Raw genomic sequence first — 22,448 nt, forward strand, 5'->3', positions numbered from 1 at the left:
AGTTTCTACATAGCGACATGGAAGTTACTGTCATAGAAGGAAATTTTCATTTAAAACTGCCACCGTTTGAACTCACCTAAGAACCAAAACGTCTCCCAACGAACGTTAGCCAGATAAGAGTTCTGGAGGATAATTAATTCCATCACAGGATATTCTGCAGACCCTGAAATTGGTTTCCAGCCCAGCTCCGTTTCAAGAAAAGAAAAAAAGAGAGAGAGAGAGAGAAATCTAATCCACCTTCAACAAAAAATAATTCCTTGAACAATAACTTAAATGTCATGAATAATATCGCAAGACAGGCAAAAACACTGATACATATGTCACCAACTCTCCACGGTAAAATCTAGCACGTCAAAAGGGATCCATCCAGCAGCAACCATTGCAGTGGTCAAGCAGCAGCCGTTTAAGCTCCTGCCGCATTATTGCCATGAATTGAGTTTACTTTCCAACAAGGCTGTCGATCAGGTTGGCGGCGTCTTCCACCGTTGCGATGGTCTGAGCGCTCGATTCCTCCACGCTGATTCCAAAAGCCTCCTCGAGGCCCATAACAATCTCAACCTACAAAACAGAACCACAGAAAGTTTGAGTGGGAAGGATCACTTCAAATCTCAAACTGAAAACCATGCTTATTTTCATGCACAAAGGAGTGCTGATAAAAGGTACTAGCATAAACTGCAGTGACAGATTTCTGCTGCCAAAAACTGCTCCAAAGGATCAACATGAAAAAGTAGAACAATGTGGTTCTCACAGACAGACTGGAACTTTTGCTAAAGGAGAGCCATTCTGGGGAAAAAGGGGGAAGGGAGACCTACTTAGTAGCGAGTCCAAATTATTTTGGAACGGAGGGAGTATAAAATTATACTCCCTCCGTTCCTAAATATAAGTCCCTTTAGATACTCATATTTCATTAGGGGACTACACACGGAGCAAAATGAGTAAATCTACACTCTAAAATATGTCTATATACATCCGTATGTAGTCCTTTAGTGAAACCTCTAAAAAGACTTATATATAGGAATGGAGGGAGTAACAAACAAGAAACTATTGCCAAATGCTTTTCAGGGATTTTTTTAGAGGAATGTGGCACTGTCACAAACATAACAAGTTCATATCACTGAGTGGAGCCAGCTAGGTCTGTTGCAAGGATTAACATGTGACCTGCATTACAGTATCCAGCTGACTTACCGTATCCAAAGAATCGGCACCAAGATCAGCAAATGTGGAGGAGCCAGAAACTTCAGTGTCATCAGACAGCGCAAGCTGGCTCTTCACAATATCACAAACCTTCTCTACTGTCTCCTTTTTGGCCTGTTTAATTAAAATGGCAATATGAAGCAGTTAGATCATAGCAACAAAGCCCTACAATGGACAGGCCTTCAGAAATATTGGATGGTAAATTTACCTGCTTATTAAATCAGAATTACAGAGTTAAGTTATGGTTGAATTGAATCAATGTGGTAGAAGTAGACTAGGAGCAGCTTACTTAAGTCAAGTTACAGGCCAAGCATGCACAGTGCCCAATACCAAAAAGAAACTATCGTTGCTGAAATTATCTCCAAATTACATTGGCAAGAGAGCAAGAGCCATAATGAAAGCATTGTTGCGATGAAACACAAAGGGTTTTCTATATATGCAGGATTAGTTTGTTGACTTCAGATAAAACTGGAATGTAATAGATTGAGATGCATAGCCTTAAAATAACATACATGATTAATTATGCGATTCCAATTCCAATTCCAAAGAAAGTATGTTGCTTCGTATGAAACTACTGGCCTTTGAAATAGGTTCGAAAACACATTTGAGGTGCAGTAACCAATGCATTAGTTAATGATTGATAACATTGCAATACCATAAAGGATGATACTTACTGCACAGCAAACAGAAAATCTCTGGGGAACTGGCTGCAAACGGAAGGATACATTGTCTTTCCTTAGAGCAGAGAAGGAGACCGAGTTGACACAGATTGCCTGTAAATCACCAAACAGGATTTCTTAAAAAGGGCAAAAAAAAAATGTGAACTAGGGAATAGCAAACTAGATTGACAGTAGAAACAATGCCACATTGCATAAAATTAACTGGCTGCCTTGTTCAAAGTGAAAACCACAAAGACAGAATGTTTCTAAATAATCCCTCCGTACCAAAATTCTTGTCTTACATTTGTTTAGATATGAATGTATCTAGTCACGCTTTAGTATTTAGAAACATCCATTTCTAGACAAGCCTAAGACAAGAATTTTGGGACGGAGGGAGTATAGGTCTTTCTAGAGGTTCCACTAGTGGACTATATACGGATGTATATAGACATACTTTAGAGCGAAGATTCATTTATTTTGATTCGTATGTAGACCCCTAATGGAATCTCTTAAAGGACATTTAGGAACGGAGGGAGTACAAAATAGTAACCAAAACAGTTATATCCCTAAGTAAGGCCATGTTCCAAAACAGTCAAACAGGACCTGCTCGGCTATTGCACTGTTCTCCATTCGGTTCAACAAACTGCTCTGAAGCATTTACGAGTATTAACACAACTCTTAAGGAATACTCACAACCTGAACTAACTACACCTTTTTCTCATTGTACACAGCAGAATTTCAATCAACAACCGCATGCTTTACTATATTTTCTTGTATCTCCAGAGCTTAAAGGTGGAATCATGTAATCAAGGAATCCAGAGAGCTACTCATCATGCATACAAGTTCAGCGTGAAGCAACCTATGAGATTAGGTATCAATCACCTAAACCTGGGAATATTTCAGGCAAAGTAAGACTCCTTTAATGGGCAATCCTCAAGGTATGCTACCATGAAGCAATGCAAACAACAGTCCCCTCTACTAGATTTATGAATGAATAGAGACTTTGCATGCACCATACAACACTAGTTCTGTATTTATTTAACTTTTCCGATCAAGATCTGTAAGAACTATCATGGCATCACATAACGGAAAGGTTAAAGGCACAACAAAATTGAAAATTCAGTGAAAAAAGTAATAACAAATCCGCACAGAATTCCCAAACGTTCGACCCAACGAGCACGCACACATGGTCACATGCGGTTGGATATATCATGATGAATGGGGTAGCACCGCCCAGATCGATTGGCTTGAGACGGGGAGCGCTAAATTCAGCCCTACCTACGGTACGGTGCCAGATCCAATCGAGCCAAAAACTACACGGAAGTTTCGACGGACTAGAAGCTACGGAACCGGCAGGCGGGCCAGAGCGGATCCGCGCCTAATCTGACGAACACTCACGTCCCCAGATTCCGAAACCCCGACGCGACTTAAACCCTACCGGTCGCAGATCGAACGGCGTGAGGGGCGGAGGGAGGGAGGTGGGGAGGGCAGCGGGTGGACGCTGCGCGGTACCTTGACGGGCCTGGCGAAGGAGACGGCGGACGCCGCGGCGGAGGCCATGGGGGAGACGGGACAGGGGGAGAGGCCGGCGCGGTGGGCGGTGGAGGCGGCGGTGGAGGCGGCGGTCGGGGCGGCAACGGGACAACACAGCGGCAGCGGCAGCAGGAGGGATGCGCGTCGAAGGAAGTTAGCGGGGCCTTCTTATAGCGCGGGCCGGGCCTTGCACGTGGGCGCGGCATCGGGCGTATCGACGGACGCGGCTGGCTGGCGGAGGTCACGAGGCCCGGCCCATGACGATCCATGCGTCTCTCGGTGCCTCCGTCTCCCCCGTCGCCCCGGCCCCACCTGCCAGCGCGACGGGCTCGGCTCGGCTGGCTGCGTCGTTCGTTTTAGGAAGGAAAATACCGGTGGCGTGCTAGGCTGGCTCGTGGCGGCGCCCGCGGTTCTTTTTGGCTTGACTAGTACACGGGTGTATGTCAGTATATACTAATTAAATATAACATAATACAAGAAAATTTTGATATCATATTAACCACAACAATGTTTATTTAAAAATAATTATTTTGAAAAATTAATTTGCATTATTCATAATTTAATTTTTTTATCTGTGAAAGTCAAATTTATTGAAATCATCATCATTCTATAAGCGGCAATCGTGCACACAAGTATTATGATTTTTTTCATCATTCTCTAGGTAGTTCTCTTCGTTCTCATAAAAGTTTGAGCATACCACCATTGACCTACCGATGTGAATTGAATGTCATATACTGTTGTGCTAGTTAGGTCCTTAAAACAGGTCTCTCCCGCTATAAACCGAGATGCAACAAAGTGATATAGTCAAGCTGATAGAAATATTAGTCTTAAAATCAGGAAAAGAATATTAGTCAAGGTCACGATGCCGCCGGACGGTATCATCAAGCTCCTCCCTGCTCTTATTAATCCAAATGACAACTAAAAAAATAACAAACAATATGGTACAGTAAAGAGAAAATTGCTTGTCAAACAGATGAATGACTTATTTCTCATCACATGGAATTACGGGATATCTGAGGCGATCAAATCTCTTTCTAGCTTATACGTACCATTTTACTTTTTTATGAAAATCCAAGGCAATGTATGACAACTAACTGATCTTGGCATCGCTGATAGCTTAAATGTGTCTCAACGTATGGAAGTTCTTAAACTAAAAAACACCTAGCAAACTGCATGCAAAGCAGTCAATGGTGTCGCCACTCAACCAGTTGCACTTCCAACATGAATTATAACTGCCCGATCTAGCCATGCAGATCGATTCATATGGACTTTTATTTTCTCTGTGAATGTGCATTTGAGCACTAAAAACTATAAAAAGGTACACAAGCATGTGTGAAATAATTGGGAGATATTCTTAAGGAAAATATAAATTATAAATTGTGCGCGACTAACAACAATGACTAAAATTTAGAGTTTCTAAATACATCTAAGCTTATAAGTTACTTTACATTATTTTCACACACATTCAAAATTCAAATAAGTCCATACTCCAAACAAGGTCATGCCAAGTTGCAAACAAATTAGTTGTGGCATACCAAGTCGTACCTACATAAAGAAAATGATATAAAAGTGTAACCTAGGAAACTACCACGAAAGGTTGGGTGTAAGAGAGTTTTCACTCATTGGGTTTTACATACTCCCAATTCAAAGGTACTAACACTCTCTATTTGTCACCAATATTTGAACATTATTGGAGCATGTGTCATGTGCCACATCTATGTCAGTTTATCTAAATTAGTAGTCCATTATGCTTAGGTACAACAATACCTTAAGCTTGATGACGAGCTTGATGACATCTGGTAAGCAAAGCCTAAACAATTGCATTGGCCCGGAATACCACCGGTGTTGCTGCTTCTTGTAGGCCTCATATGAGTATTGCAGTTCAGGTTGTTACTTAAATAAACACTTGGGCTTAATTGAAATGGGCAACAGAATTATCAAACAGACTATTCAAAAGAAATAGGAAAACTGGTGATAACAGTACCTCAACAATGTTCACGGAATAAACTTCAAGTAATGAAGATGTGTTGAATCTACAATGTCCATACCGTCCACCATCGTCCGTCCCATTGGTCACAACTTGGATTCGACACAGAAGATATGAAGTTAATCCATCAAGCAATTTGGATGCACCAGAGTTCCTTTGACACAAAAATAAATAAAATAAACTAACATCACCATAGTTAGAGTAATACCTATCTATCCCAATTCAGCTCACTTGGAAAAAAGAAATTGTTCCATTGACATGACTGAATCTCTACATGGAAGTAATGAAATAAATGCCATACCCATGTGTACTTTGAGATACAGATAAATGTCATATCGATACTTTTCTCGCCTTTGGCAAATTCAGCTTCAGTAAAGAAATCTACCAAACAATGAAGACAAGGAAACATACAAAAAATATAGAGTAGCACATAACTTGAATTGAATCGATGTAACTTGTAAGAAGGATTGGCTTGCATCAACCATCATTGAATACGCACCCAAAAAAATCAAGCCTGATGCAATCCAAGGCATGTGTCAAACCTGAATATAGTGGCATTGACAGAGATCAAGAGGGGAAGGAAGATACATTACTACATCCTATATGATGTGGCGCAAGACACGTGAACCTTGCAGGAAAAATAATCTTGTCTTAGTGCTCTAAAACTCGTATGGTTTAATAATATTATGAATGTACATAAAAGATGGTCAACGCTTCACTTGCTCCAAGCTCACAAACCCTACATATTTTAGCCGTTGCATCCCTCTGATATTGTTTCATAAGTACTTAAAAAATGTATTTTCTTACTCAAGATGATCAGGATGGATTACTACTAAGAATCAAGGGCTCCTCACCGGCAAGCTTCTAGATAGCAACAAGTAGCTCAGATTCCTTTTCTTCCAGAAGAACACCTCATCTTCCCGCCTCATTTTCATGCTATCCTTTTCCTTCCACAACACCACAAAATCCTGAGATGCCAAAACCCACAGAGGAATACAGAGGAGATATTAATTGAGAGAACTACCTGATGCACTTGTTGAAGCATATTTCCTAGCGTTCGTGCCTTCTGCTGATGATCGCACCATTCGCAGCTGCACCACCAAGCTGCTCATCGTCCTCGGCAATCTTGGACCGAAACCCCACTGTCTTTTCTGCATTCAGGGATTGGAGGCAAGGACAATATGATGGGCTCCTGTGCCAGGTAGAAATATAAATTAGGAATGCATACCTAAACAGTGCCTTTAAGTAACAATTAGTCAGTCTCTTTAGAATTCATCCACGAGATTCATATGAAAATGTCATGGACTGCAAAAACAATAGTATGGAAATTTTTCTGGCTCTACTGGTGTGAATCAAAAGAACCACTATTATGCCAGTAGCAGCAACAAATCAATTACCGCAGTCACTTGTTATTCATAAAAATAATAATATAAGCATCTATTGGTTTAGATCCATACTTACGTGAAGTCGTGACCTCAGTCTGAAGCTCACTTGCCATGATTTAAGCGACAAATGCCCGAAAAATTCATTCGACTCTAAACCATGACATATAACAAAAAAAAAATGAAACTATTACTGGAACTCATTACACACCTGAAAGCTTTTAAATTTCAGAAAAAATGTAACAAGTAACATCAGATATTGACAAAATGCTCGTCGAATCCCCCTCATTGTTGTGGAGATTTTGCCGCCAAGATTGAACCCTGGGAGGCTGCTGTCATTGCACACATGAACACATAATCCGGGGATGTCACACTACTATCCAGATCAACATATATAATAAATTCTATGCACCATAATCTCCAACTGAGAGATCATTTCTCATGAACACACCTTGCATATAACTAATATCGCAATGGAAATCTGGACCAGAAAAGGTTGCAACACTTGGCAGCTATTGTATAACTCCAAAAGATAGATAATATTGGTAGCTTCCATTTGGATGACAACATTTGTTCATAACATTTCATATTTGAGAGAGTATTTGCAACATTAAAAATAATAACTAAAAGTGGGAAGTATTTTAATATCATGAACATGCATGATGTAACTCAATAGCTTTATTTGCTAAAACCAGTGCAACAAGAACTTTAGTGCTCTATGGTCATAGTGTGTGAAGATTTGCAGGTGAGAATTACACAAAATCAAGATTATGATGTAGTACATCCATTTAGCTATTATAAGACCACAAAACTAAGTGTCTGTGTTTAAACTCGAAACGTTGTGTCCTCCTTTCATCAGAAAATCGCAACCTCAAGAAATTTCAATGGAAGTATTAGTTATATTTTGCACATTGCACATTTCATATATTCACTAATGACATGTTAGATAGGAAATGGTCTGTTAGCTCCATAGAGGCCAATGAACTGAATATCACTGAAAGGTTGAAAGTATTTCATCATGATAGGAACACTAATTCAGGCAAACATAAGTATTCTAAATGAAGAAAGATGATAACCAATTCTAGTGGTGCAGGCAGAAAGCAGTCGATCTGCTCCACCTTCGGTAGCTTATAAACTTGCCATGCTGATCAAACTTTTCGCGAACCAACAACTTTCAACAAAACACACGTACTTCGCATAAGAATTGAACTGATAAAAGTACGAACGATATATCGCTAACCAATTAAGTCTATTTTTTAGTTCTCACCTCTTTATGTACCTCAGTCATGACCTCTTTATCCATACCAAATTTTTGTCCTACAAAAAAAGTTCCCTATGCTGCAAAATAAACAACATGAGATCAACCTTTCTCACTGACAGTAAAGAACAACAAATCATCGGTTTGATCAAACTTGGCCTGAATAAAAAAATCATTGAAACCACACAAGGAAACCTTGGAATTTTATCCAGAAAGAAACAAAAATTGAAAGAAGAAACCTGAACTAATTAAGCGCATCATGTACTATACATCCCTGCATCCATCGCAAGAAATTATGTATAGATCGAAGCATGAAGCAGTTGTCCACATATTATCAATCAAAGAACAATTTGGAGGGAGTAACAGGGGGATTTTGCCTCACTGGTGGAGCATCTTGTCATGTGATTGGAGTGACATCGGTGACCACCGGTTGCCCATACTGCTAGCGACGCGCCCCGTGCTGTTCCCCACGCGACGAAACTTGATGCATGATATAGAACTCAACTTTTAATGGTCAAGATAAATGAACAGGGCTGCATTTCATTGAAAAGGCTCTCGCGATAGTGTCAATTCATTCGGAAAATCTGTAAACACATGGTTGTTATACCTTTGCCTTCAGAACTGGACACACATAACCAGAAAACCTGAAATATTCTTTCCATAATTCTTCATGTTACACAACCAAATTTTAAATTATTTATATATTTCATTACTTATTTGATTCTGTAAAGATATTTTTGGACCCCAACATGAGCACGATAACCCTATGATGCATACTCTCTACAATTTGTAGAGCATATGTAAGTAAAATGCCAACATTGGATCATGATGCATGGACTGGTCAAAAATTCCTTGATTTGTGAGGCAAAACAATCCTTTTATCAGTCACGTACACCATTCACTTCTTATCATTTAGCTAATGCATCATGCAACAAAAAAAATCGAAATTAGCGCGCCGGGGGGGGGGGTTACAACAAGAAATCATCAGACGGACATGTTAACGTACAGAACTATGTACGTTAGGTAGGAAGAATAGATCAGAGAAACAAAGCGATGTACAAACTTGCTGCATTCATCACCGACCAAAGATGTGGATATATTGGTGCCTGGGCTCCATTCTGTATCAGAAACACAGATGATTGGAGATAAATTCAACATTTATAACCAATTTTTCAAGACGAGCATAAATTGCACACAACACTACTCAAATGGTCAAGAAGGAAAAACGTGCATCTTCTCTTCCCTTGAATGGGCTCCGGCGTCGCTCGAGCAACAACCCTACATCTTCGGCATCCTTCCCCATTCTACAACAATAAACAAAAATATTAGGCTAGAAATAATGCAACTGGCCTCATATCCACATAGTGAATGCTATCATCACGGTGCGGGTGTTTGCCCTAAATTAGTGAGAGCGAACCGCTGAATCTTTAGGCGATTACAGCCATGTGGGCACTATCATGAATTAGAGAAAATCACTCCCTGAGTGAATTACGAAAAATTTCTATTATATATATGAGAATGCTTGCACTTTCAATATTAATTATGAACAACTACATGCCTTCATGATCGGCCGATCTAGATAAATGGGCAAAAATGAAAAAGGTATCTCGTTCTCATCCATCTACCTACCTATCTGAAATTTTGAAATCAGCCTCCGCGGTGAGCTTCTCCTGCTCGCTGGCCAGCGGCTCCCCGTGCTCGTTCACCTTGTGCAGCGTCGAGGTCGCTGAGCTTGTGCTTGAAGGCACCTGTAACTCCAAGAGTTAGTGTATGGAAACTACTCAGAAAATGCAGCTCGGTGAGGTCGACACGACTGTGATGGAAGCTTTTAGCTGAGATGTAATTTCAGGTGTAGTAATAAACTAACAACACCATCGGGGAAGCTAACGGTTGATTCGGTGACTAAACCACACAAATTTATCTTCTTACTCATCATATGAATACACTCAGCCGCTTCTCTTCTGAAACCGTGAGCAGACAATGGCTTGTTTGGGGATTACCTGGATCATTGTGGAGCTTCCAGTGAAGTTGGCGGCTAAACTTGGCGGAGACAATCGGGGGCACATCAACGACGCTCAAAGGGAGGAATGGTGGTGTGCGGATGCCTCATTCTCAGCTCCGCCCTGACCTGCTACGGAAGGCGCCGAGGCAGCGGGGAGACGCCTGTGCGCAGGAGCGCGATGGTGATAAGGACCGGAAGGGCGGCAGGGCAGAGCGATGAGGGAGGGCGTGAGGGACTGCAAGGCAGGGCGATGAGGGACCTCCATCCGCTTCCTACGCTCGTCGTTGGCACAGCCGCCTCCAGCGGCATCCTCATCCAGCGATGCGGCGACCGGCGTGGCGAACGGGAGGAGGCGGGGCGAGCGGCGCGGCGCGGCGTCCCGCGAGGCGAGCGGCGCGGCGCCCCGCGAGGCGAGCGGGGGGAGGCGGGCGAGCGGGGCGACGCGGGCGAGCGGGGCGAGGCAGGCGAGCGAGGCGAGCGGGGGGAGGCGGGCGATGCGGGACGACGTGGGGTGGGCAATTAGCGCTGACGAAAACTGTCAGTTTCGCTAACGACGTTTTTAGACCCTTGATGATGTAATTAAACGGTTTAGATGGAGAGTTGGATCTGCAATGTTTGGCTTCCATCTAGCTCCAGCTTCAAAAATAGAAAATCTGATGAAAAGAATCTATTTGATTGGTTGATGGGAAATAAACGAAGGGGTATCCACTTACTGGTGGCAGTGGTGGGTAATTTCCCTCCAACTCTAGCTTCTAGAGTGTTTTGGAGCACCCTCCGAGGAGCTTCATAAAAACTTTGAAGTTCTATCCCAGATTCTAGTTTTTTTGCGGAGCGGCATATCGTGGAGCTACCCCGTTTGGCTTCTCTTTTCTAGAGCAGAGCTGAATTTTAAGGAGCAGAGTAGTCCTAAACAGGCCCTTAATAGTAGAGATATGTCCGTGCTGGGACGGCGAGGTTGCTGGTGTTCTTGTGTGGTTGAGCCGATTGATCGCTCTTGCTACAACCGTGTTTATTTTTGCTACAACCAGCATCATTTTTTGCTGCAACCGTTCAGTAAAAAAGTTGCATCCACGTTCGTAAGAGTTGCAACCCAAGTTCACCGGATTGCTTTGCTACAACCCTTTTTTTGTTTTTTACCACACATCATCAGCGTCGTTTTTTTCTACAATCACGTTGATATTTTTCTGCTACAACCATATTTTTGTTGTAACCATGCGAAAATTTGTTGCATCGTGGTCAAAATTTACTGCATTGAGGAATATCTGTTGCATGGATAGATCTAACGGTGCGGACGCGCGGCGGCTGACGGATCGTGCGGCCCGCGCGCGGCCGGCCGAAAGTTTCGGCCGGCGCGCCGGCGCAGAGCACTGCCCTAGTATAAATGCAATGTTGATTTTAACCAATTGATGAGTAAAATGTTGGCAAAATTGATAAATTTGAGTCCGACGAGGACACGGAGCCGCCGCGCGCGGGAAGTTGCATCCCTTAAAAGACGGGACTCGTCTACATCTTCCATGTCGAGTAGTAGGTTATGTTTATCCCGAAGAGACGCAAGTTCTTCCACCGCATAAATGACTGTTGTATGTAAATCGCTGCAGAAGCTTGCAAGAACAACTTGCAAAGATATATTTTTTGTGTTTGGCTATGTCTTAATCCACAAATATCTTTATAATAAAAATATTTGGAAGATGAAGATACCGCTTAAAAATAAAATCTTTGCTTGATATCTTTATCGTGGAGTCATTTTTACCAAAGATAACCTAACTAAGAAGAATTGACATGAAAGTACTCAATGTGATTGTTCTGTCATCAAGACGAAAAAAATGATTGTTTTTTCAATGCAAATTGACTCGTTCTATATGGTCAATCAGTTAAGTAGCTTTTGACGTATATTCTCCATATAGCATTGCTAATATATTCGGTAACTGGTTTCATGTGATATAATACAGGTTTTGAACTCTTGTCAGATGGGAGCGTTTGTCGTTATTTGTTCATCTAGACTATGTAGAAATGATAAGGTTTTTAACGATAAAAATACTTTTTTATGCAGGTTATTTAGAGATGTACCGGTACACTTCATATTATGATCGTATCTACAACATTTGGAGAATCAAGACCTGTTTACAGAGGTGTGTACACGTTTGAAGGCCACAACATAGGATATTTTTACCCGACATGGATGGAGACATAATATTCAAATTGACCCTCTTAGGATTAGGCGTTATACAATCTCTGCATATAACTTGCATTTATCCTTTTTACTATTTTTCTTGAACGTGGATTTGATGACTGTAGTGTGTATATCAGTTATGCAGAGGCCGGATATAATACAAAAATATATTAAATAATAAAGCACCCTTTATAAAAGAAAATGAAAAGTTACACTTTTCATAATCGTTTGGGACTTAAATCTTACTTCAGTGATGCTTCCTCCGTCCTATTTAGAAGTGGATGTATTAAAATACTAAAACGTGACTAGATATATTTTTATTTACACAAGTGTGAGAGAAGAAGTTTAGGACCGAGGGGATACTTATATAGAGACGATATTTTTGGTCCAAGAGTGACACTGTCTGACTATAGATCAGTTCATTTTTTGTTCATCTGGTGCAACTGTTCTTTTTTTCAGCCATGAAGCACAAGAGATCTTGAACAATAAAAAAATGACTCCATTGCCAATACGGGAAGAGGTAGAAAGAGAACTTCCAACCAACCAGGGCCAGGCCAGACGGCTGTTCCCCCTTGGGGCGCCTCCTCCGCTCGCTCCGGCACAGCCCCCCTCCTTCGACCTTCTCTCCGGCTCAGCCGCGCGCGGCCCCAAATTTCAGAGCGCGGCCGCTGGGAGCTACACAGCGGAGCAAGACGCTCCCCCCTTTCTCGGCCGATTGCCGTTGGTTGGGACCCGGTTCAGGGCGGCTGCCTCCTCCACCGGAGCACCGCCGTCTCCTCCGGCGTCATCCACCCGCGGAGATCGCCGCCGCCATCGACCGCGTTTCCGCGGACGCCGCCTGCAGGGTTCGGCAAGGCTGAAAACTTCGATATATCGGTAAGGTCCTGCTGCATTTTGGTTCCGAGCAATGTGAATCTGCAGTAGAAGTTTCGATCTCTTATCTTTGTGTGTTATATGTAATACTTATAGCATTAGTTGATTTGTTTTTGACTGAATAGCATACCATGATTTTAGAAATTGGAACTGCCTGTGAACGTTCTATTTTAGTACAGTAGTACATTTCAAATTTGTTGAACTTCTAGATTTGTGTAAGTCAAACTTCTTTTATTTTGACCAAGTCCACAGAAAAATATAGTTGAACCTGGGTTTAAACAAGGTAGATTTACTTATTAACTGTATATACAGCCTCTATTGCCGCAGTAAGCGAAAGAGCATGCATAAACCATGACAGAGAACATGCTCCATTTGTCACCCCATAGAACAAAAGTTAATTTATCTTTACATTTTTGTGGTGCAATCTACTCACACAGTGGCGGAGCTTCACGATGGCCAACCTGCCCCCCCCCCCCCAATCTAATTTAGTTCTGCCATATCAATAACATGTATTTAGCCATTAATGATGCAAATTTTCCTATTCTTTGCATTAGATGGCCCCTCCTACATGGTTTGCCCCCTCCAAGAACCCTCCGCCACTGACTCACACCTGCCTAAATTGCTCATTCAGTGGCTTATACATGATCAGAGAAACATCCATGGCCTAGCCAGGATTTTGACGGTGGGTATTCAGGGTTAAAAATAAGAAAAGAGAAACAATGAAAACACAATCCGGATGATTTATAGTTCTGTGTTACAATGCCTTGGTACACAATTTATTCTTCATAGCACGGTTACTGAAACTGACAGATGCAGAACAGAGCACATGCGCCACAAAAAAACACAAGAAACAATTCCTTAAGAAACACAATGAATCGGTTGAAAAGAAAATGGAAGCTTCAAATCGATAAATATAGAGCTCTGCTCAGTGCCTCTTCAAAGCCGGTCGATTTTGATTTTTTGCCACCTCACCCCTCAGCTCTTCCACAAAATTATCCTTGTAGCCGTTGTGGAATTCCATGAGCATGAGTTCCTTAAGGCTTGGGAGTGATGGCAGCCCAGTAAACAACCTAGCTGGCTTGAGAAGTCCAGTCACGAAACTGCAGCAGGTCAAGCTTCGGGCTGGCTTCTTCTTCAAACGTGACCGATTTTAGGTCAGCTAGGAGATCCAGCTCCAGTACCACCAGCCTTGGGAATGCACCCTGACAGAAATTGAAACGGACCTCATTGCCCACGAATGATTCCCTACACAGGCGCAGAGTAGACAGATTCGGTATCTTCCCAAGGAGTTGTATGGCAGCATCATGCTCCACAATCCTTGAGCTCCGTAGCCTCAGCTTGACGAGATTTGTGAGCCCCTGGATCCATTCGGGCAATTTTACAATGTTGCTGTACAGCTTGAGGCCTTGAACTGGAGTCAAAACCCACCAAATCTTGAACTGGAGTCGCTGTTAAGGGCCTTGTAACCTTTTTGGTGGCTTCACTTTTATGTGGATTTTACCTTTTGGAGTTTTAATTTCCTGTTGTGTCTTGCTATTTGTACCTTCAGATGCGTACATGCTTGTACTGCCTTTGGATTTGTACTGTATTTTACAGTCAATGTACAGTTATCAGAAGTTAGCATACCAGTTTTTTTTTACTGAATAGCATACGATGATTTAGAAATTGAACTGCCTGTGAACGTTCTATTTTAGTACTCCTCCATTTCAAATTTATTGAAGTTCTAGATTTGTTTAATTCAAACTTCTTTAATTTTGACCAAGTTTATAGAAAAATATACAGTTGACACCTGGGTTTAAACAAGGTAGATTTAGTTGTAAACTGTATACACAGCCTCTATTGCTGCATTAAGCGAAAGAACATGCATAAACCATGAGAGAGCACATGTTCAATTTGTCATCCCATAGAACATAGGTTAATTTCTCTTGACATTTTTGTGGTGCAATCTACTCACACAGTGGCAGAGCTTCCCAAGGGCCATGTTCCCACCCCCTAGCTAATTAGTTCTGACATATCAATAACATGTATTTGGCCATTAATGATGCACTTTTCCTAATATTTGCATTAGATGGCCCCTGCTACATGGTTTGGCCCCTCCAAAAATTGCTGATCAAGCTCCAACTGTACTCACACCTGCTTAAATTACTCATTTAGTGGCATATACATGATCGAAGAAGAGCAGGCGGCATGCCGCATCCATGGCCTAGCCAGGATTTTGATGGTGGGTATTCAGAGTTTCAAAAAAATAAAAGAGAAACACTGAAAACGCAATCCGGGTGATTTATAGCTCTGTGTTACAATTCCTTGGTATACAATTTATTTTTCATAGCACTTGCAGACGCTCAGCACCGTCGCCTCCATTAGTTAGCTGCAATGGATGGATGGATAGAGGTAGTGCTGCTAGCTACGGCAGATGCAGATTGTTGATCAATGTAGAGAAGCTAAACAATTATGGTAGGCCTAGGGCCCCCAAGTTATAGTTTCTTATTCTGTTATTTTATCAAGTTTGGCCTACTAACTGCATATGCCATTGTGGTTGGAGTTTCTTATTATGGGGTCGTACTACCGCATTTCGCAAGTTGGAGTTTCTTATTCTGAAATGAAGGTGATGACTCCTGGCTGTATGTTTATTGACAGTCGAAACTAAATCTCGAAATGCGTGCATGCCTTTTCAGCTGGAACGGGTAAATCTGTTCCATCTTGAGAACTCTGGACACAAGCAAATTACGTATGGTAGCAAAGTTTTCGATCCTGCAGATGCTTAGATGGCAAAGGGGTCTGTCGCATTCTATTGCCTATCAGCTATCAAAGTCAAATTTACTTAGTTGACTAAATCACGTTGTCCGTTATCATTTGTGTGCGCATGGAGATTGTGGTAGCTTGAATCATTTTGGTAGCATCTCTATTTATCTTCATTATGTAGTTCTGAACATTTTTTATATAACAATGAATTATTATTTTTGTTGCCATCTTGAGAAAAAATGATAAGCATTTCTTTATGCAGTCCCTTGAAAGAAAAGGTCTTCGTCCTCGGTGAATCCTAAAGAAGAGATAAAGAGTGGTGATGCATTCAAGAACGTGCTACAAAAAAGCCGCGATGAAGGTTAAGAAGAAAAACAAACACCCGGCTGGTGGCCGCGAGGAGGGAAGGCAGATCAGCATATTGCGCACAAGTAGGCAAAGCAGAATTGAGACATTGCGCAAAAAGCCCAGCCCAGGGCTGCGCTGCGCAAGCAGGCACTTGCTACTGAAACCTACAAGGAAGAGCGACAGACATTAGATTCTTATCACCAGCTACACAAGAAAGAAGCCAGGTTTGGGAATAATAGAACTTAAGACACGTCCTGAACTGCAAAGGCCAAGGAATCGGAACAATCAGGACAGGTTGCAATTTATGACGGCAAGTGGAGTATAATCTACTAAAATGACACAATTTGGAGAGGAAGATTTGTGAAGACGATCAGAAGAAGCAGGGAGAACAATACACTAAGACGACAAGTTGGCTATGCCAGGCAATTACAACTGAAATCTGCTAAAAGAACGCCGAACAAGTAATCCAGGACATTCGGCATCCATATAAGAACACAGGTTCGATCGAAGATCAAGGGAAGTGAGCTCCATCACCACGTTCACGCTCAAGATTGATGGTTACACTGAAGAGCAAATGGACTAATGATATTGCATACAGAATTAGCTCAGCACAGCCACAGGATCACGCTCGCTGGTGAATAGGTATGGGCTCAGCGGGTTTGTTCTCGACATTTCTTCTCTCTTGAAACTTGGCACAACAAAGCAGGATAGAATAGATGGGTTTATAATGAAGATTGAAGAGGCAATGAAGACAGTGTGATGTTCGATGTGTTCTAGCAGTTTTCTGGGGTTACACACCATACCTCTAATGCTAGCGAACTGTTGTTTCGCTCCATTGCCACTGATATATTCTGAACTGAAACATGGATAATTTCAGATGTATGATTACAAATGGATTCTCTGGTTAAAATAATTCATAAACAAAAGGCGCCTCTAACTTTCCAGATGTTTTATATGAGAAGTTTCAATATTTTTTGCTAACTCCCAGATGTTCTAGAACAAGAGGTTGGTTAGAAATTTTCAGAAAACAAAAGTGCAGCCAACTTATCTGTGTGCATCTGTTAAAAAAAAGATTTGGAGAGTCTGTCAGCATCTAACTTTCCAGATGTATTATATGAGAAGTTTCAATATTTTTGTCAACTTTGCAGATGTTCTAGAACGAGAGGTTGGTTAGAAATTTGTAGAACACAAAAGTGCAGCCAACTTGTCCCGTGTGCTGGACAAAAAAAACACAAAAGTGCAGCCAACTTGTTCCGTGTGCTGGACAAAAAAAAAAAGATTTGGTCTGTCAGACAACCTCTGGGCCACCCTGCACAGGCGAGGCCAGGCAGGAACGATCCTCTACAGCCGTCAGATTACCCCATCAGAGAAATCTTGGCCGTCAATCACGCTCTGGCCCAGAGGTCAGAATGCATCAACCAGACTGAAGTGCTTGCCTCCTTATTGGTAAAGGATGCAGCGGTACGAGCCTATAGAACAGATCCTGTTCAAGTAAGGTCGTGCTGCAAACAGCTGCACTTCGCCTTATAAGCTGGTTCCTCTTCCCGTAAGCTAGCGAGGTGGGACTAATGTGTTTGGCACACAGCGCGCAGCGCCTCCTCCTCGATGGGAGACTCGTGGGTGCTGGCCCGTGAGGTTGGGCTGGAGAATAGACAGAGCCCGGCCCACCTGCGAAATATCTGTCTCGTGTGGCCTTTTGCTTTTTTTTTTTTGCGGCTTTATTCTCTTTTTCGTTGCATCAGCTTTTCGTTTTTGTCCCCTGAAAATTCATTTTCCTATTTAATATAATAGTACTATATTATTTGAGAATACCCGTCCAGCATTATAAAATGAGGTGGCATCCACGGTAGTGTGAGGTGAAGCCGCGGAGAAAGTGAAGTCGAGAAAGAGCTGTGAGGTGACGAGCAAGCAGACCTCGCAAGAGTGTCGATGGTTAGGATTGAGGCTTGATTGTGTTTTTTCCTGTAAAGTCGACGTTGACGCTTGATCAGTTGGTCCCCGCTGTCAAAAGCGTGTGGATGCAGCGGAGAGGAAGAATACTGACCAAAACATTAAGTAATTTAGTTTACAAAAAAAATGGCAATACCCATTCAATATTAAGGGCACAAGTGCGAACGCTTCTTGGCCAAGGAAGCCAAATTTATTTAAAACTGTAACAGATGCGGCCTGCACTCAATCACAAAACAGTATTACTGCACATCATCACCTTGACATCCACACAAATTTAATAACGGGATTAAACACAAACAGATTTTCACGGGAAAGACGTAGGGCAGAGAGAGAGAGAAAGGAGCATGCACTACGGCATGCTGCCCCGATGCATGGAGGACGGCATGAGCAACCAGGTCCCGGCGGACGGCGGCGACGACACAGACGCCTTCACCGAACCCATACAAATAGCAATCCTTGGGGACGGTCATCGAACCTGTACACTTTGGCAACCCTTAGAGGCGGTCACTGAAACCCGTAAAAATTGCTCAAGGCAATTTCCACAACCTAATTGGAGACCCAAACACTTGCTCGGAGCTTTACACTACAATGATTGAGCTCCGAGGCACCACCAACCGTCTAGGGCGCCAAAGCACCTAAGAGGAACCAACTCTAGGGTACCAAGCACCCAAGAGTAATAAGCTCCTCGACTTTTCACTTCCACGTATCACTGTGGAGAACTCAACCAATGCAACTAATGCAATGGCAAGAACACACGAAGTGGCTAAGTCCCTCACACTCAAATCCCTTCACAACAACAAAAGCTATGGAGGAATATGAGAGGAAGAACAAGGAGCTCACAAAGAACTCCAAAGATCTAGATCCAAGGAGTTCCCCTCACATAGAGGAGAAAGTGATTGATGGAGACGTAGATCTAGATCTTCTCTCTCTTTTCCCTGAAGAACTAGCAAGAATCATTGGAGGGGTTGAGAGTTAGAAAGCTCGGAGAAGGTCAACAATGGGGGGCAAAAACGAGCTCAAAAGGATAAGATCCACCAGGGAAGAAGACCCCCTTTTATAGGAGGGGGGAAATCCAACTGTTACCTCCTCAGCCCTCACACAAGCGGTACTACCACTCATGGGAGCGTTACCGCTTGGGCGGCCAAGCGAGTCTCACACGGCAATGGCACGAGGCGCGATAGTGCCGCCGAAGCGGTAGTACCGCTCATAGGAGTGGTACTACCGCTAATAGGCAGTAGTACCCCGTCCTACTGCCCCCCTCGAAGATTGGAGAGGGGATCTGGAGTCGAGAAGGTTAGCCGGTAGTAGCGAGCGGTACTACCGCCTATGGGTGGTACTACCTCTTATTACTACCGGTCCAACTACCGCTCAAACCTTTTGAAGAATTGAGGCAACAAAATGTTAGTCGTTAGTACCGAGCGGTACTACCGCTTGCTGGAGCGGTACTGTCGCTTACAACCTTCCAAAACCAGAATTGGAAACGGATGAATGCAGGAACACCAGAATTGCCATAACTTCTGCAAATGAGCTCCAAATTGAGCAAACTCAAACTTGTTGGATTCGGGACGACAAGAGCTATCCAACAGGTTATAATAAGAAGAGGTAGTATAAAATGCCAATGATATAGAGACGTGAAACCTCTATGAATGAAGAACAAACAATAACTTCAACATCGAAAACATCATAGAAGATGTATATGGACTCCTTTTTCGATGAACTCGAGCTTGTCATAAAGATGACCATAAGCTCTAAAATTCACAAAGAGAAACACCAAATAAGAACCAAGAAAGATGATACAAGAATGCAAATGGTTTGAAATTTCAACGAACGATACGATCAAGCTACTCAATTGAGAGCCACCCTTGATAGTACACCAATTGATCCTATAACCCGGTCTCCCAACTACCACCATGAGACCAGAAAAATAGAAAATCTATCTAGGGCAAACCTATACCTTGCACATAGTCCACTTGAGCTAGATGATGACGATCTTGACTTCCTTAAGATGGAACACTGATGATGAGATGATGTATATAGTTCTCGCACCTCGTTGGTTACTGATACGTCTCCGTCGTGTCTACTTTTCTGAACTATTTTGCCCTTGTTTTGGACTCTAATTTGCATGATTTGAATGGAACTAACCCGGACTAACGTTGTTTTCAGCAGAATTGCCATGGTGTTGTTTTTGTGCAGAAATAAAAGTTTTCGGAATGACCTGAAAATTTACGGAGATTTTTTCTGGAATTAATAAAAAATACCTGCGCAAAGATCCACCGGAGGAGGTGAGTCAGTGGGCCACAAGCCCAGGGGGCGCGACCACCCCCTGGCCGCGCCATGAGGGCTTGTGGGGACCACAAGGCTCCACCGCATCCAAACTCAGCTCTATATATTCCGTTTTGCTCGGGAAAAAAATCAGAGAGAAGGATTCATCGCGTTTTACGATACGGAGGCGCCGCCACCTCCTGTTCTTCATCTGGAGGGCAGATCTGGAGTCCGTTCTAGGCTCCGGAGAGGGGAAATCGTCGCCATCGTCATCATCAACCTTCCTCCATCGCCAATTCCATGATGCTCTTCACCGTTCGTGAGTAATCTCATCGTAAGCTTGCTGGACGGTGATGAGTTGGATGAGATCTATCATGTAATCGAGTTAGTTTTGACGGGGATTGATCCCCAGTATCCACTATGTTCTGAGATTGATGTTGCTACTACTTTGCCATGCTTAATGCTTGTCATTAGGGCCCGAGTGCCATGATTTCAGATCTGAACCTATTATGTTGTCGCCAATATATGTGTGTTTTAGATCCTATCTTGCAAGTTGTAGTCACCTACTATGTGTTATGACCCGGCAACCCCGGAGTGACAATAGCCGGAACCACTCCCGGAGATGACCATAGTATGAGGAGTTCATGTATTCACCAAAGTGTTAATGCGTTGGTCCAGTTCTTTATTAAAAGGAGAACCTTAATATCCCATAGTTTCCATTAGGACCCCGCTACCACGGGAGGGATGGACAATAGATGTCATGCAAGTTCTTTTCCCTAAGCACGTATGACTACATACAGAATACATGCCTACATTAGATTGACGAACGGGAGCTAGTTACTTATCTCTCCGTGTTATAGATGTTACATGATGAATCACATCTGGCATAATCATCCATCACCGATCCAATGCCTACGAGTCTTTTACTACTGGTCCTTGCTACGTTACTTTGCCGCTACTGCTGTTACTTTCTACTGCTGTCACTACTGCTGTAACTACTGTTGTTACTTGTTACTTTGCTGTTACCTGCTGCAAGACTTTTCTGGCGCCATTGATACAACAAGTTAGGAATAGTCTGCCATCAACAGACCTTTTTCTGGCACCGTTGCTATCATACCACTTCACTACTGATACTTTTCTTGCAGATACTAATCTTTCAGGTGTGGTTGAATTGACAACTCAGCTGTTAATACTTGAGAATATTCTTTCGCTTCCCCTTGAGTCGAATCAATAAATTTGGGCTGAATACTCTACCCTCGAAAACTGTTGCGATCCCCTACACTTGTGGGTTATCAGTTACCCCAAGTGGAAGGTTGAGATGTAGTCAGCAACAAGTTTTCCCTCACACAGAGACTGTAAGGTTTATCAAACCAGGAGGACTCCCAGGATCAACAAGTAGGTGTCTTCCACCCTGGCGCTAGCAGAAGACGTGGACCTGCACACACACAATAACTTTGCTCCCAACGAGTACATAGAGGTTGTCAATCTCTCCGGCCTTGTAGTTTGCAAAGGGTCAAAACACAAGCAGGAAAAGTAATAGTGATTGAAACGAAAAAGTAAATGAAAACGGTAAATGATGGAGGTGTAAACAATGATGGTGATATGGACCGGAGTCACATGATGTTCACTAGTGATGTCTCTCTCCCAAAAGACGATAAACAACTATGCTTGGGTAAACAAATTACAGTTGGGCAATTGACAAAATTATGAATGCACCACAATTATAATTATGCTACTTGATAGTTAGAGGTTCAATAGTAATGGGCAGTACGCCAAGACAAGTAGAATGTTTATTCATCAACATCTACTTACTAATCATCTACCTTGAGATACCTATCCAAAACATCTCGCCAGTATTAAGTTGCAAGCCCACACAAACTATAAACTCAAAGCAACGGACAACTGCATTAACGAAATATGCGTAAGGTAAACAATCCTTGCAACCGTGGTCACAAGCACCGTTGTTTTCTCCCTGGTGGCAACAACACATCCCCTAGTCTCATGTTTTTGTCACTCAAGCTAGACATCGAGGGGCATGAACCCACAATCATGCATAACGCTCCCTCTTGGAGTTACAATCTACTACTC

General features: G+C 42.6%; 1 protein-coding gene, 1 long non-coding RNA gene and 1 other non-coding gene across 3 annotated transcripts; 1 reads left to right on the plus strand and 2 right to left on the minus strand.

Annotated features, from left to right (window-relative positions):
- Nucleotides 1-238: 238 nt before the first annotated feature.
- Nucleotides 239-3,521, minus strand: LOC123400172 (acyl carrier protein 2, chloroplastic). The gene is made up of 4 exons (XM_045094589.1): nt 3,366-3,521; nt 1,869-1,967; nt 1,186-1,308; nt 239-558 (listed from the first exon to the last, which is right to left on the minus strand). The coding sequence occupies exons 1-4, from the start codon at nt 3,411-3,413 to the stop codon at nt 439-441; spliced, it is 390 nt and encodes a 129-aa protein (XP_044950524.1). The 5' UTR covers nt 3,414-3,521; the 3' UTR covers nt 239-438.
- A 9,195-nt stretch (nt 3,522-12,716) lies between these two features.
- LOC123400174 lies at nt 12,717-17,085 on the plus strand. The gene is made up of 2 exons (XR_006610506.1): nt 12,717-13,061; nt 16,063-17,085. It is a non-coding gene; the product is annotated as an uncharacterized LOC123400174 (long non-coding RNA).
- A 345-nt stretch (nt 17,086-17,430) lies between these two features.
- LOC123400616 lies at nt 17,431-17,649 on the minus strand. Its single transcript, XR_006610836.1, has one exon. It is a non-coding gene; the product is annotated as a small nucleolar RNA U3 (small nucleolar RNA).
- Between the last annotated feature and the right edge of the window lie 4,799 nt (nt 17,650-22,448).

Source organism: Hordeum vulgare, chromosome 5H (assembly GCF_904849725.1).
Source record: "Hordeum vulgare subsp. vulgare chromosome 5H, MorexV3_pseudomolecules_assembly, whole genome shotgun sequence".
Taxonomy (NCBI): Eukaryota; Viridiplantae; Streptophyta; class Magnoliopsida; order Poales; family Poaceae; genus Hordeum; species Hordeum vulgare.

Bases quoted from the DNA above. Each gene is read 5' to 3' on its own strand.
- LOC123400172 (XM_045094589.1), bottom strand. From the start codon at position 3,413: ATGGCCTCCGCCGCGGCGTCCGCCGTCTCCTTCGCCAGGCCCGTCAAG. The intron at 1,968-3,365 runs GTACCGCGCAGC...GGTGATTTACAG, and splicing joins CCTTCGCCAGGCCCGTCAAG to GCAATCTGTGTCAACTCGGT. The intron at 559-1,185 runs GTAAGTCAGCTG...TCTGTTTTGTAG, and splicing joins GTGCCGATTCTTTGGATACG to GTTGAGATTGTTATGGGCCT.